At 29.7% G+C, this 16,526-nt stretch overlaps 1 protein-coding gene across 1 annotated transcript in view; it reads right to left on the bottom strand.

Moving 5' to 3' along the window:
- The window catches only part of LOC107451699 (carnitine O-acetyltransferase), a 34,049-nt gene that overhangs the window by 3,795 nt on the left and 13,728 nt on the right, over positions 1-16,526 (bottom strand). Inside the window, exons 8-13 of the mRNA XM_043043247.3 lie at positions 15,133-15,311; positions 10,708-10,808; positions 8,954-9,076; positions 5,608-5,730; positions 2,326-2,524; positions 903-1,040 (exon numbers count right to left, since the gene is read on the bottom strand). Coding sequence (XP_042899181.2) covers positions 903-1,040; positions 2,326-2,524; positions 5,608-5,730; positions 8,954-9,076; positions 10,708-10,808; positions 15,133-15,311 — 863 coding nt within the window. The remainder of the gene's footprint in view (positions 1-902; positions 1,041-2,325; positions 2,525-5,607; positions 5,731-8,953; positions 9,077-10,707; positions 10,809-15,132; positions 15,312-16,526) is intronic.

The raw sequence follows: 16,526 nt of genomic DNA on the forward strand, positions 1-16,526 counted from the left end.
CAAGTAAATGTTTTGTAGTATATTATGAGGCCGTGAAATATTGTCAAGCTCTTAAGACATTTTTTTGCAGTATTCTCTTAGAGATTTCTTTAGGAGTTGACGTGATGTTTCAGTTCACTTATTTCTGTCCCAGAAATTTCCGCATCATTTTTAAAATCTCGATATCTTAAATGCGATATTATTACTGCCGATGTATCGCATGTATCGCATGTATCGCCATGTATTTGAACTTTCATACTGTATGAGTATTTAATATTTACCATTCCGTGATCGTTTTATTGCAATAAGTCACACAGCAAGGCTTATGTTTAATTTTTTAACTCACAAAATGTATTGCGATATCTCTTTAAAATATGCTTGTAGGGACCTTGATTTTGTTATAGCATTTTTAACCTCCAGAAAATTAATTTTGAAAACGAAATCATGCCCTGCTCAGAAAAGTTACAAAAATTTAATTTCATATCAGTGATCATAAGCTTTCAAATGTGATATTCCAATTATGAAATTAGTTTCTCCAAGAACAATTCCATGCCAAAAACAATTTTTAAGGATTACTTATTTTTTAAAAATTTTATTCAATGATGATCGAAAAAAATTGTATTGTATTCAAATTTGGACCTAATTTTAAGGATTATAATTTTAAATGTAGAAACACAAAATTCGAACAAAAACGTTTAAATAATTCCTGAGAAATCAAATTTTAAATATCTGATTTTTATAAAATTGCGAAATAAATCTAAATTAAAATTTAAAAAAAATTCAAATAAAAATTGCTTAAAGCACTTCAAACTAACAATAAAACTAGAAAACAAATCCTCATATTTTTATTAATTCAAAAACTTCACGGCTGTTTTTAAGTTCGAAATAATTAGATATACGCCAAGTTAAATTTATTTACTTACATTACTAGTTGATAATCTATAATAAGTACTTCTTATAAATGCAACGTCTTGGAACAAAACTGGTTCATCCATTCCTGATTCTTTTGCTATTAGTCTCAATCCCAAGAGAAGCCTATCAAAAGCCATTCCATTCACTGCCTAAAATAAAGAATAAAACACATTTTTCAACAATATTGAAACTTTTATATCTCATCTTAATGATGTATTATAATTTCTTCATTGAATAAAAAAAAACTTATTATTTTAATAATTTATGTTATTATAAAAGGGTTGCAGTTATTACATGGTATACATTATCATGCAATTATCATATAAACTACCAGACGACTTGGGATAATTTTAAAAAGTAAGAAATAATTCTTAACAATAATGAATGATTAAGTTATGAAATGTATGAATTTTTGAAGTAAAACGTCTAACGCAACTTCCAACAAGGTTGCGTTAAACGTTTAACGCTGAATGCGTGGCACTCGAAACGCATGCGCGTAGTATACCTGTTTTACAGTCAGAGCTTGGTTGCCTTGCAACCTAGTAAAATTACGCATTCCTGTTTTGAATTAGTCAATAGGTTATCTTAAAATATTCATTTGCGCTGGCAACTTTTTTGGCGGTGGCCTGAGATCTTAGCAGGAGATTTTAATGTGAATTTCTCGTTACCTGAAGCTGAAACATTATTAACTTTCCTTAAAGACAAATTTGGATTGGAAATGATAAATGGTAGAAATGATCCAACAACCAAAGGGGGAACTACCATTGATGCAGTTTTTGTAAGAAATATTGAAGAAATAGAACTCAAATATTTCGTATCTTACTTTAGTTATCATAATCCCATTGTAAATGTTATAGATTTGGATATTTCTCCACTCGAAAATGATAATTAAAAGATGCGATCAATTGTGAATTGTAAGCAATGTTAATAAAGTTTGTCTTAAAGAAACAATATGATTTCACTAAAAATCAATTTCTACCCCTTCCTATTTTCATTTCCACATTACGAAGTTTCACTACTTCGGACTCCACTATTTTTTTTTAACTCCACTATTTTTTTTTTAATAAAATATTTTTCAACAAATCTGATATCTTAGTCTTAGTTTAAAAGAAAAAAATTGTAAATTTCAAGAAAAAAATTGTAAATTTCAAGCAAGGTCACGCGTGAGTGACGAACTTGATTGGCTCCTGAATTGTTTACGCCACGATTCAGCTTCCAATCAGGTTTGACACCCGTGTGTGGCGTTTAATTGCAGATGTCATATTAAATCTGATACAAAAATTTATTCTGTGTGATAAGAAAAAAAACTAAATCTAGTAACTTTAACGCAAATACGCCATATTGTTTATACACAAACAGCTGATTTTATTTATATTTTTAGGGAAACTTTATAGATAAAAAAAATATTCTAACATATACATAAAACAATATTACTTGAAGGGCATATTCCTTGTGAGTTTGAATAGCATTTCTTAAAAAAGAAATTTTAGAAGTAGGAGATGTTGACTTGTCAAGCATTTTTCTGCAGAAATCAACACTCTCGACTGACGTTGAGCGTATGACATCTGTTCTTCCGAACAAAAACTTTCGAGTCGATGCACTTTCATACGTTGCACCAATCTCCCCATGGATCCTTTATAAATGAAACTACATATTTATTAAGCTGAAAAATACAGAATAATTTTAAGGCATTTGAAACGAAAAAAGGAGAAAGAGAAAAATCTGATATGACTTTAAGCACTGTTAGTGATACAACTATTGATACTACTTTAGTATGTATCATGTTAATTAGAGTTAAAATTCTATTACACAGATTAAAGTTAATTTAAAATTTAATGATTAAAATTCTCCTGATTCCATAACATTAAGTAACACAAAAAAAGGGGGAGGGGAAGAAACTAAGATAACTCACCAGGGCGTCATATCTAATCGATTCAACCTTCGTACTACAAGGCAACGCTTCAACTGATTCCTAAATGGATACAACCCCTATAGCAGGAGGGAACTTCGCCAAACTCTCCCTTTGGCTCACTTTATCGATGTTTTTGGCACACTTATTATTTTGGGACTCCTTGCTCTGCATCATCAGTGAGCAGTCTGCACGAAAAAAATTAACCACAATGAATAACTTTTGATGTAATGACAGGGTTTTCGCGGGTTAGGATTAAATCTTGATGGTTTGAGGGAGTGATCTCAAATTAGTTAGCGGGCATGCTGTTTGAAGTTACGAAATCAAAGTCAAAAGTGAGCTTTCTCTGAATAAACATACCTTTTTTTCTACTGATCTGGAGTTCTGATCCCTAAATTCTGGCAATTTCTCAGAAACTAATTGATCGATTTCATTTAAATTTTGTATTTTACATATAAAATTACAATCTTTGGAATTGTGTAAAAATTTGCACACCTTACAATTCAAAATTAAGTCGACTATTAATAAATTACATAATGAAAAATAATAATTGAAAACTAATTTTTCCATGGAAATATCTTTTTGTAATCGTGTGCAAAAATTTTCAAGTTTTTAAAATAAATCGTAGTACGAAAAAGTAACATTAAGCGGTTCAAACTTTTGACCACTCTCCTGATCAAGCTATCTGGACAATATTTCAAAGATTATGGCTAGCCCCTTTATTTTGGGGGCCAAAAGTCTAGATAAATTGAAAAAAAAAGGTATGTCTATTTAGAGAAAATACGCTTTTGTGTCTGATTTCGTAACTTAAAATATCGTCTGCACTAACCATTTAGAATATTTGAGATCCCCCTAACGAACCATTAAGATTAAATCCTTGTGTGGGAAAATATGATAATTACATCAATAGATATTCAAAGTGGTTCGTTTTTTTCCACATTGTGCACGCTTTGTTTTTCTTAAGGGCTTTAGTTTACAACTAATACTATGAAAAAACTCTCTTAAGTTATTTCGCTGATCATTATATGTCTGGATTATGACTTAATGTTCATAACATAATGATAATGTAACAAATTATCAAACAATGACTTGTTTTTCTATTAGTTTTTAGAACTAAAAAATCTAAAGAATAGCAACATCAAAAGATAACATTATAGAACATTCTACACAGCATTCATATGATTGACAAATTCAGAGGGGTGATAAAAGACTTCAAAACGCTTTAAAAAATTTCTTTCTAAAATTACGGTAAAATATCTAGCAGCTGTCTTTTCATCAAATTAACCGTAAAATGTACCGTCAAGAATTTTTTTTTAAATTTTACAGTTTAAAAATAGTTTGCAACTAGTATGGTTAAAAAACCATAAGTACAAAACTATACCTTTTTTTTAAATAGTACCTTATTTTTTAACAATTTACAACTAGCATGGATTCAAAACCGTAAAAAAGAAATTAAACTGTACATTAGAGCTAGGCATTTCGTTTGGTAATTAGCATTGGAGGCTGGTAGTGGTTGAGTTGTGTTTCATAAACTGAACCATGGAATTAACCGTGGAAACGTAAAATACTATCTTTTTAAACTAATTTATTGAAACAATCTGCTTGATTTACGTAGGAAAAATAATTAATTTTGTTTTCAATATAAATAGCTGAAACTGCAACTTTTTTAAGTGTTATAATTTTAAATGAGGGTTGCAAAGTGTTATTAACAGTTTTGGAACTGTTAGAAATGAATGTAGGCCATGAAGCTAACAATTATGTTCAAAATGAAGGTGACTGCTACTGCTACTCTAGGTAGCTACTCTAAAATCATATGTGGAGTCACAAAAGGGTAGAAAGGCCAGACTAGCATTTCAGACTGCTGAAAATGAAAGAGAAGAAGCATCTTCTGGACCTGACAATGGTGCATATTAGTTAGTGGCAAAAGTTTATATATTTATATGGATTATTGGTCACAAGACATTTATAGTAATTTAATCGAAACTATGTTTCACTAACTTGCTGTATCTCTATTTAGTATAATTTTTTACCAATTTATTTCAAATTCGTAACAAGTTCAATTCAAGACGCAACATTCACAATAAATATAAATTCTGTTGACCGTAGGGATTTTTTAATTGAATGTATTGGTTTTGAAAAATTCAAACTTGAATTTTTTAAAACTTATGTAACTTATTTTTCAAAACTCAGAAAATGTATCTTATTTTAGGTCATTATCTTAAGTCAATTTTCACACCACCTAAAGTTATTTCTAACATCATTAAGCAACACCATTTTGTGGAAAAAAAATTCTACGTACAACAAGAACTACACTCATGCAGTTTAAAAAAAATCAAAAACGGAATCGAAGTTGAATGAATTTTCTCAACTTGTGAGTTCAGAAAGTTACGATAGTTTAAAAAACAATTTATAAAAATGTAATTATATACAAGGTAATTCTTTTAATTCTGGTATTTCTAATATGTACAATAAGATAAAAAAAAATGTGTTAAGTTTATCGCAATCATTGCAAAATTCATTATAAAATCCTTCTTTCTTTTCGGTTTCTACTGTGTTATTCCTTCATAAGTGAAATTATCATATGGTGAACTAAGTAAAAATTGGGTAAAAAGCAAAAAAAAAAACAAAAAAAAATTAAAAGCAATTCCATTTTTTTATCAATAATTTGATTTTGAGATATATTACTTATGATTAAATTACACATGAATTGCCTTTAAAAATTTTTGCTAAGAAATGGAATAGCAATCATAAAATACATGTAGGTAAAAATAAACTGATATTACTTAAATAATGAGAAAGCATACTACTTGTAAAATGCTAGTTGAAGAGCCATTTGTATGAAACTATCCGAACTCAATTTGTGTGATTTCATGAAATCTGTCCCATAATTATCGAAGTGCATACATCTCATGTCAAGATCATCTACAAATCTACATAAATAAGCATAATAATAATATTAATTTCACTTATAATACATTAGAAATCGTTTTTCAGCTTGACTTCTAAAAAGAAAAGTTATACACTTTGAAAAACTGCTAACTGCCCTCTTCTCAGTAAGCGATAAAAGCTACAAGCGTCATGTCTTGATGGAAAGGATAAATAATAGGCAAACTAAAATATTGATATAATGATATATGAGGTGCATTGTTTTACGTTGAATTGAATCGAAACAAGTTCGAGTTAATAAGATGAATAATTCAAGGATGGAATTAATAATTTGAAAAAAATTTACTAAAAAAATTAAACTATTAACACATTTGAATTTGTAAAAAAATTATAAGAAACAACACCCCCATTGTTTACACAATAATTTCAGACGAATAAATAATCAAGCAATGTATTTTTTTTATCGTAAAACCATTATAAGTTTTAAAGCATTAGTTCTATCTTCTTGAAATTATTTTCGGTTTAGTAAATAAATTATAGAAAATAATAATTGCACTCATAATAACTTATTACACCTATAAACTGACGCGTTGCACCTATAAACTAACTCATTACACCTACATATCAATTTCGATTCCTTCCGCGTTTACACATTTTTCTCATCCACAAAAATCCGAAGAATGAGGTCATGAAACGTTTTAGATTATTATTAAGAGAATGTTATTAAGAGATTATTATTAATGATTAAGAGAAAGGTAGAAATCACTGGGTAGATTTTTTAAAACTAGATTTTGAGGATTTCTGCCCTATCCTTACAGTAAAGGACTCTTCATGAAATAGGCAGTGTTGATTATTATGAAAAAATTAATGTTTCCGTTTTTGAAAAAGTAAACTTATTTTTGAGTAAAAAGGCTTTGCACCTTTTTTTTCAACAAATGATAAAAGTGCTGTTTCTGAAATACTTAACGTATTTGCAATAGTAGTTGTTATGCCATTGATAACTCACAGTTTAAACTTCATTGTAAGAACAAAATTGAGCGATTTTGTTGAGTTTTATGTGCACCGAAGAGCCATTACATTATTACCACCCTGATAATAACATGTAGGACCACCTTCAGCCCTCAAAACTGCTAGCACCCGCCGTGGCATTGATTCCACAAGGTGCAGATAGGTAGTCAGAGGTATCTGGTACCAAGCGATCACCAACTGGTCCTGCAATTCCCTCACATTGCGAGGGGGTAGCGTGGCAGCACGAATTTGGTTTTCCAAATAGGACCATTAATGCTCTATTGGATTAAGGTCAGGTGAATTTGGGGGTCAAGACATGACTTGAAAGTCACTGGAATGTTCCTCGAAACAATCCATGACGATTCGACCCTTTTGACATGGTGCATTATCCTGTTGGTAAACACCATCCCCCACAGGAAAAACTGTGGCCATGAATGGGTGAAACTGGTCTGCAACTATGTTTAAGTAACTTACAGACGTCAGGGATTGTTCTATGAGGATTATGGGTCCTAATGCGCCCCATGAAAACATTGTTCCTGGGCGAGAAACCATGAAAACCTGGGAGACCCCATTGTTATAGATGGAGGGGGGTCATAATGTAATGGCTCTTAGGTGTATTTTACAGCGCGTTGAAAGTGGAAAACCAAACTGTTCGTTTTCGCCACATTTTACTGTTTTACAACTGTAAATGGAAAAACGCGCTTTAAGCTTGTGAAAAACTGCATAAAGTTTACAGCGACGATGCTCTACAAGTACATCCACGCCAAAACTCTATGCTGGTGATTTTGATTTGAAAGATACTCTACGATCAGGAAGACTTACTCAGATTAAAGATGGTAAAATAAAGACATTGATTCAAACAAACCCTTGCAGATACATGGAAGATCAATAAAAAAGTGTTCACGACATTCTAGAGAAACTGGGATGCGTAAACAAGCTTGATATTTGGGTTTCTCATGAACTTAAAGAAGTTCATTTGACGGTACGAATGAAGTCTGCAATAAGTTCAAGAAACGTGAACAAAACAACCCCTTTCTGAAATGAATGATAATTGGTGATGAGAAGTGGATTGTTTTCAGCAACGCGGATTGTTTCCTCAAACGGTTTTGGTCAAGAGGTGATGAATCACCGTCAACAATTTCAAAAGCGGAATTTCATTGGAGGAAAGTTATGCGCTCAGTATGGCGAGATTGGAAGGGTGTGGTGTTACTTTTTTGTGCTCCAACAAAAGAACGGTACAATAAATTCGGATATGTATGGTAGGTAGGTGGAACAAAGCTATCACCCAGAGACGTTCGGTGGTCGTCAATCATAAAGAATTAGTGCTCTTTCACGACAGCGTGAGACCACATCCATCTTTAGCGACCTGTCAAAAATTATAGGAGCTTGGGTGGGATGTGTTACTTCACCCAGCATACTTACCTGACATCGCGCTGTAGAATTTCCACTTGTTCTGTTCTCTTCAATACTCTTTGAAATTAATAAGGTTGAATACAGACGAGGCTATAAATCAGCACTTTGTATAGTTTTTCGCAAATAAAGACCGGTTATTCTACGAACCAGGAACTATGAAGATCACCGAAAGATAGTAAAATATCATTGATCAAAAGGGAGCATATAATATTGATTGGTTTTTAATCATTATTTAAAAATATGGAAAAATGTGCAATGACTTTTCACTCAACCTAACATTTGGAGTTTAAGTTCAGTAACTTTAACAATTTTAATATGTTTCATTATGATACAAAATAAATTTTCAAGAGTGAAATATTAATCGGTGGGATCCATTTCTGGAATTTTGAATGATTGATACATTTAATTAAATGGATATGTTTCATTATGGATTGCACAATGTTTATGCCTGGCCTATATATAAATGGTGGTTCATTGGAAACGTGTCTTTCCATTATATTGCCCAAAGCCTTTTAATCATTTATAAAGTTTTCTAGGCTTTGAAATAACTAAAAATAGTTGCATAAAGGTTTAATGGATTTTTTCAAAATTTCTATCGCCACATATAACAATATTTCAAAGTTTCTTTTGATTTAAACTTTAGGAACAAAAATCGATTATTTTTCAATATCAATGGGTTGAAATTTCTAAATGTGCGAGAATTTTTTCTTGAGTTGGACTTTCAAATATGGACATTTTCAGTTACTGCCAACTCATTTATGTGCCTTGAATACGAATGTTTAAGACTTATCTGATTTAGAATTGAATTCAAAACACTACTTTTATTAAATATCTTAAGTGATGTACCTTTTTAGATCCCTTTTGGCGTCTTCTATATCTTCTACAGTCTCTCTTGAAACATTGAATTTTAACATATTTGGATCTGGAGCGGAAGTCGAATGGCAATGCTTGTTACTCTCACTTCTATTCCTTTAAAACAAATGCAAAGTGACAAAGAATATTTCTCTTTTAAAATATTTATTCCATAAATGCTAGTTTATTTTAAATCTATATATTATGATGGAGAAGGAAAGGAATGGAACGTGGCTAGTTTATTAATACAGTGTACAATAGTATATGCCCTTTACAAAATAATGCAATGCTTTGATATCCATATAGTGTAGGGGGCATTAATCTTTTGACAGATATCAACCAAATTTTTTTGCACATACGTTGGAAAATGTTTGCAGTATACGAAAGAGCATATTGCTTACAACAATTACATTTGTCTCCATTCATAGCTAATAATATTAGTCCTTATGTATTAAGATTAGACACGATAACTTTCAGTGAAATTTCGTTTTTGTAGACTTCGGCAAAAACTTATAAGTAAAAACTTATCAATTGGTATAAATTAGTATTGCTTATTAGTTGGTAATAAAAAAACAACGGAAGCTTATACCTCTTTGGAAAAACACCTCAAGCCATTATTACAGATGCGATTTAAAATCTAGACACCTTTGTTTATTCTTGCATGCGTTTAATCGATCCTGACTAAACTAGATCACTTTGAAGGCTTTCTCTCCGGTGAAGACAAAATGGTCTTCAGTATCTTCTGCCAATTCTTTGAATCTTCTTTAATGTGGAAACTGATTATCCGCAGTTTTGCTAGTTTCAATGCTTCAGCATCAATAATTTATTTTCTCTGCTACTTGTGTTTTTTATTTTACGTATACTGTATGAAACCAAAACTGTTTACAAATATATTTGACCTCATGCACATTTATTTTTGGCGAAAAAAGCGTTGAAGTTGACTTTTATGATTGCCCGAGTATAGGTAATAGAGTATTTTTTTAAAGTTAATTAAGAAATCGTATATGTTATTAGCTTAGTACAGAAAATAAAGGCACTCAAAAAGTTACGTATACATCAGCTCCGAAATTTTTTTAAAATCAAGTAACATCTATGTTCAAAATTATTATTAAAAATAAAACTGCAATAAAGTTCAAAACATAAATTTAAAGTAATAATTCTTTAAATTGTATCAAAGTACAAATCCATTAAAATATTGTATTAAATATAAATCAATAAATTTTTTACACGTAGTTTATGAAAACATTTTTGAAGCTATTTATTCAATTTAGTATATACGTGTATGCTATTTAATCCGTAATTTGATTCATTAAGTTTTGCGTACGTGTTTTTTTTCAGTAAGCTTTACTTGTCAGAAAAAGAAATTTATTAAATCTGTAGTTTTGTACAGCAAAAGAAATTTATTTAGTAGGCAGTTAAGAAATTACGGCTTTTGAATTGGATTGAATTATAGTTTATTTTCTTTAGTAAATTTAATTTCATTCGTTAAACTTTGATATACATAAACTAAAAAGAAAAAAAAACACAGAGTTACGTTTTTTTGTCTATTTAATTTTAATGCGTTAAAAAAGAGCTAGTAATCTTTAATTAAAGATTGTGCTATACAAATAAAATATAAAAGTATCTATCGACAATATTTGTAGTATGTTCTGCTAAAATTTGCCTCATTTTAGCTTTTATAGTCATTGAACGCATAATTTTGCAAGTTAGCGTGCGTTCAACCAATTTCTATAAAACGTTTTACATACGTGTAATCGAATACATGCTGAAGCAATCTCCTAAAAAATTGACCATCAATTATGCTGTGTTCGAAGTTAAATCCAAAGGTTCCATCTCGATTTACGATGATCTGCAAAGTAAAAAAGCAAATTAAGGGATTTACATGAAATAATTGCTGAATTTCTGTTCTTCTTAGGGGATGAAAAATAAGTAAATATTCTATTAATCAGTACTAAATAACACTTAAATCACAGTTAAAATTGAAAAATCTATACAAAAACAGTTAATAAAGATTGAATCGTGGTGGCTGAGTGGAAACAAATTTTAAAAGAATAAAAAACTTGCATCATAATTTCGACCTGTTACAGCCAAGAGAAAAATCTCCAAAAAAGAGAGTAAGTCGTTAAAGGCCGTTGGATTGTAAATTAATGGTTAGTTCCCTCAAAAAGTTGTCCAGGATGGCTAGTTTTATTTTTTTATTTTTATAGCCGTCGTTGAACAGCTGACCCAATTTTATGGGATTACGACTACTAATAAAGAGCTTAACCCCGTCCCTCCCCCGTAAGGGGGCATCCGGGGACACTCCGAAAGTTCGAAGTGAGCGCAACAGTTCAATTACATAAGCAAACATATTCAAAATTTTCAAATTGGAGTTTTAACAAATAGGTAGAATATTAAATATGAAACTCAGAAAACAGTGCTACTTAGAAATAAACTAATTGCAGCTGGCACAACAGTACTAAAAGTATCAAATTCCAGCAATATTTTTTTAAAACAAGAAAGACATATATATATATATATATATATATATATATATATATATATATATATATATATATATATATATATATATATATATATATATATATATATATATATATATATATATATATATATATATATATATATATATATATATATATATATATATATATATATATATATATATATATATATATATATATATATATATATATATATATATATAAAACTCTAGGAACACAGGTGATTAAAATTTTCAAAATGAGGAATCACATAGGGGCAGAGATTGACAAAAGCATGAAATTAAAGCACAAAAAACATTTTAAGAGAAAATTCAAGTAAAAATCAAACCATAACAGGTAAATCAAAAAGCCGTGATTTAAAGTGTATCTTTCCTAACAATAGGCAGCAAAAGGCCATCAGAATTCCTCTTATTATTTCCTCAATTCCCTTTTTTATTTTAGGGTTTGACTAATGCTGCTTTATAAACTCATAGGCAGTTTTTGAATGAAAAAATTTCTCTATAATGTGCTTAAAATTTGTACAATGGATTAATATATGTTCCCAATCCTCAACAAGCTGACAAGTACTGCGCAGCTGAGCTCCCGCAAAAAATCTGGCCTGATGTTGTAACTACTAATGTTCAACTCCGCAGCCTTGTTATTTCGAACCCAATCCAGAAGACAAGGGAACTCCTGGATCGAGTATTGGGAGAAATTTGCCTTCGTGGAGGACTTTTTGATGGAGCTGATCCGCATTCGCGTTACATTGAGAGGAAGACCACGAGAACCTCCCACGGCTAGCTTGACGGCAAGGAGACTCAAATCCATGATCCGTCTACCACTGAGGATATTTAACGTCAGTACTGTGGTCGGTGCAAGCTGGATGCGGAGTTCGTATTGACTGGAATTCAAACCCGGTTCACCTCATTGGAAGGTGAGCGCTTTATCCCCTGAGCCATCGCGGCTCAGGATGCCTAGTTTGTCCGGAGGTATCAGGTTCAAAATTACAAGACTATGTTGTGGAACATTGATAGTCGTAAACTCAGAATTGGGTCAGCTGTGGAACGCCGGTAATAAAACGAGACAAAGTTGTTAAAGCTTAAATAAATCTATATTTTTTATTTATTTATTATGGTTTGTTGCTTTACCCTGTGGCTTTATACTATCATATTGATAGAAACACGTTTCTATGCCTCAGTAAAAGTATGAGTTAAAATTTTAAGAAAATAAAATGTCAGTTGGTGTGCTAGTATAAAACCGTTAATTTACGAAATACGCTGTTATTTAAAAACGGACACGTGTTTTTAAGCAGATAAGTACGGTTATTTTCATAAACGAACTCTGTTATTTTAGCAAAAAAAAAAAAAAAAAAATTCATAAAACAATTACGCCAACAATGTGGTTGGTGAGACCTGCTAGCAGAATTCGTACGACCAGTCAACGCTGGGCTTCGAACCTGGGTAATTCATTGAGCTACCGAATCTCGAATTTTTTTTCTTGTGAAGAAAATCATTAACTGCTTTGATCTTGAAAATCATATTGAAATCACATTCAAGTGTAAAAACATTTAAAACTGTAGTGACCCATCCTTTTTAAAAAGCCTGGTAATTAAACGTAAAAAAAGATTTAGATAAACATAATGATCCGGTATAGTATCATTTTAGTATTGAAGTCGATACTCAGTTTTTGTATACGATGTTCAAAACAATAAAATAATTTCGGATTCATAAAAGAAAGTATAGAAAATAATCACAAAATGATTTGAAAAAAATTCGAGTTATCTTAGTATTCAAACGGCAGTTCAAATTACAGGTTCAATATTCAAACCTGTAATTTGAACTGCCGTTTTATCCTGCTTATGATTAGAGTGAAAAACAGAAGAAAAAAATATATATTGTTGTTTTCTCAACAAAACAACTTTAAATCGTCTAATATAGAAAGAAAATTCTGAAAAACAAATATTTCACGTAAACATTTTTTAACATTTAACGGATAGCAGTTAAGAACAGAAAAAATCTGTATTTTTCTTTAAACAATTTTTTTTTCTGTGAAAAATATTTTATATTTTGGTAGTATCGACTGTTTTTTTTTTTACAGTGTAGGTCATTCCATCAAAATGAAATTTAACTTTATTCATTGTCATTTGGCATGTTTTAGTTCTTGGAGACCAACTCAATGATAGTCGAAATTTACCACATTCAAGCGATTTTCTCTGGTACTTTCGAGGGGCAGTAGGAAGTCTCTATCCATAGTATCTATTTTAAAACTTAACAGCATTAATAAAATTTTGATGGATACCAAATATACTAGCAAGGGCATATTTGTACCTATCTTAATATATTGGTTATAAAAACTACACCAATTACCATAGTACCAGTAATGAATATTATTAAAAATAATTGGCGTCAATAATATTATTTTGATTTTTTAAGTTTCTTCTAAATGAATTACTACCATTTCACCATTATTTCAGTTAAGAAGTATATGGTTAATTTTTTTAATTCATTTGATATCAAAATAAATTTAGCATCATTGGCGTCAATTATATTACAGTAATTTTTTTCCGTTTTTCCTAAACGAATTAGTACTATTTTTTTTAAAATTTATTCTCTTTTCAATACATGCCTTAATTTTTTTCTCCAAATACCATTGTTTTTAAATTATTCAGCTTTATAGAAATCCATTTTAAAAACATAACTGTAAAAAAATAAAAACATGGTTTCAGATAACTTCAGAAATGGGTGACGTAGCCAGCGCATGCTACCCTTAAATGTTACCACATTCCCATTGATCATTTTGTTTATCTGATATAACGACTAATAAATATTTAAATACTGAAGAACGTAACGTGTAATAAAATCCTTTTTAAATAATTATCGTTAAAATATTTAAAAAATGAATGGAACCGGCTATAGTTTAATATATTAATATAAAAAAATGATTAATTCTTAACTAATCCAGAAAATTCCATTTATCAAAACTCGAATGATCTAATTAAAAGTTTTTAATTTTAGAATTGATAGGTAAAATTACCACTTTCATCCATTTCTTAAAATTTCAGGACTCTAGCGGACAGGAGGAGCTGCAAGAGGGACACTTAGGCAGACACATAAATTCTTCATTTTATTGTTTTTACACTACACAACCTTTCAACCCTTACTTAAAAGAACTCTATACCAAGGGAGAAACTGTCCATCACAAATTCTCTTTCATCTCCATAAGTTATTTAAAAACTAAAGGTTAGAAAAGTGAGTTGAGACTTTAGTAGGTCATAAAGTTTCAATTGCTGAAAAGAAATTTTCAATATATCAAAATGAATGCAAGTTACAGGAAGATAACTTAAGAAAAAAAGGTTATATGCTTTATTTCTCCCTAAATCCGGATAGCCTTTATTTAAATGGATACCAATAAATAATTCTCGCATTGAAGATTTCGAACAATCAAATATTTACATTTTCAATATTGAAGAAGTTAATATTTAATTCTTAGATCGAGCTTCAAGGGGCAAAAATAAAACAACTTCTCTCACAGACACGGAAATGTTTTTAGTTCAATAAAAAATAGCATTGCACTTAGCACAATAAAAGAAAACAAATATACTGTATAAGAAATGATGTCATGATATTTAAAGATTTCAAATTTGCTCTGTTTTTAGTATTTATTTATTTTATTAGTTTTTACCATTCTTACCTGAAATTCGTCAAACCATCTGTTTCCACTATTTATATCAGTTCCTCCTCCATGTATAAAATGGCTTATCATGTGAGATTTCCTGTTGGGCATGTCTTTGTTTGATACAGGTTTATCCAGACATAAGATAAAGAGGGCTTTTTGAATAGCATTGATAGACTTTTTATTTATTGGATCATCTAAAAAATATATATAATTTTTAAGTGTCATATATTTAAATGGAAACACTTTAATTTAAGGGTGTGTTTTAAAATGCAGTTTTAATTAAGAATATTATTGGTATTTTTGAAGCCGCCTTTGGTTATCACTAGGTTATCGAAACATAGAATAAAGTAGGAATTTCGAATAACATTGATTTATCAAATCATCTAAAATCATATTACTTTCTAAGTGTCTATATTTGAATAAAAACGTGTTTTTCGATAATCAGTATATATTAAGAATATTAATGGCATTTTTGAATCCGTATTTGGTTATCACTGGGTTATTCAAACATAGAATAAAGTAGTAGTTTTGAATAACATTGATAGATTTCTTTATTAATCGGATCTTTTAAAAAAATATATTGCATTCTAAGAGTCTATATTTAAATAAAAACGTGAAATTAAGGATGTTTTTCAATAATCATTATATATTAAGAATATTAATGATATTTTTGAATCCGTATTTGGTTATCACAGGGTTATCCAAACATAGAATAAAGAAAGATTTTTGAATAACATTGGACTTTTTAATTATCGGATCATCTAAAAAATATATATAATTTTTATGTGCTGCATAATTAAATGAAAATACTAGCAATTTTAATTCAGAATATTTATGGTATTTTTGAAGCCGTCTTTGGTTATCACTGAGTCATCAAAACATAGAATAAAGTAGGACTTTTGAATAATATTGATAGACTTTTAAATTTATCGGATCATCTAAAAATATATTACTTTCTAAGTGTCTAGATTTAAATAAAAACCTGAAATTAAGGGTGTTTTTCGATACTCAGTATATATTAAGAATATTAATCGTATTTTTGAATCCGTATTTGGTTGTCACAGGTTTAATCAAACGTAGAAAAAAGAAATATTTTTGAATTACATTGAGGGACTTTTTAACTATCGGATCATCTAAAATATATATATATATATATATATATATATATATATATATATATATATATATATATATTTCTTATTTGTTGCATATTTAAATGGAAACATTAATTTAAGGGTGTGTTTTAAAATGCAGTTTTAATTAAGAATATTAATGGTATTTTTGAATCCGTCTTCGGTTGTCACTTTGTCTTATAAACATATAATAAATTAGGACTTTTGAATAACATTGATAGACTTTTTTATTTATCGGAAAATATTTCGGAATATATAAAAAAATATTTCTTTCTA

The sequence above is a fragment of the Parasteatoda tepidariorum genome, chromosome 7 (assembly GCF_982258835.1).
Source record: "Parasteatoda tepidariorum strain Cologne lab strain chromosome 7, Ptep-v5.0, whole genome shotgun sequence".
Classification (NCBI taxonomy): Eukaryota; Metazoa; Arthropoda; class Arachnida; order Araneae; family Theridiidae; genus Parasteatoda; species Parasteatoda tepidariorum.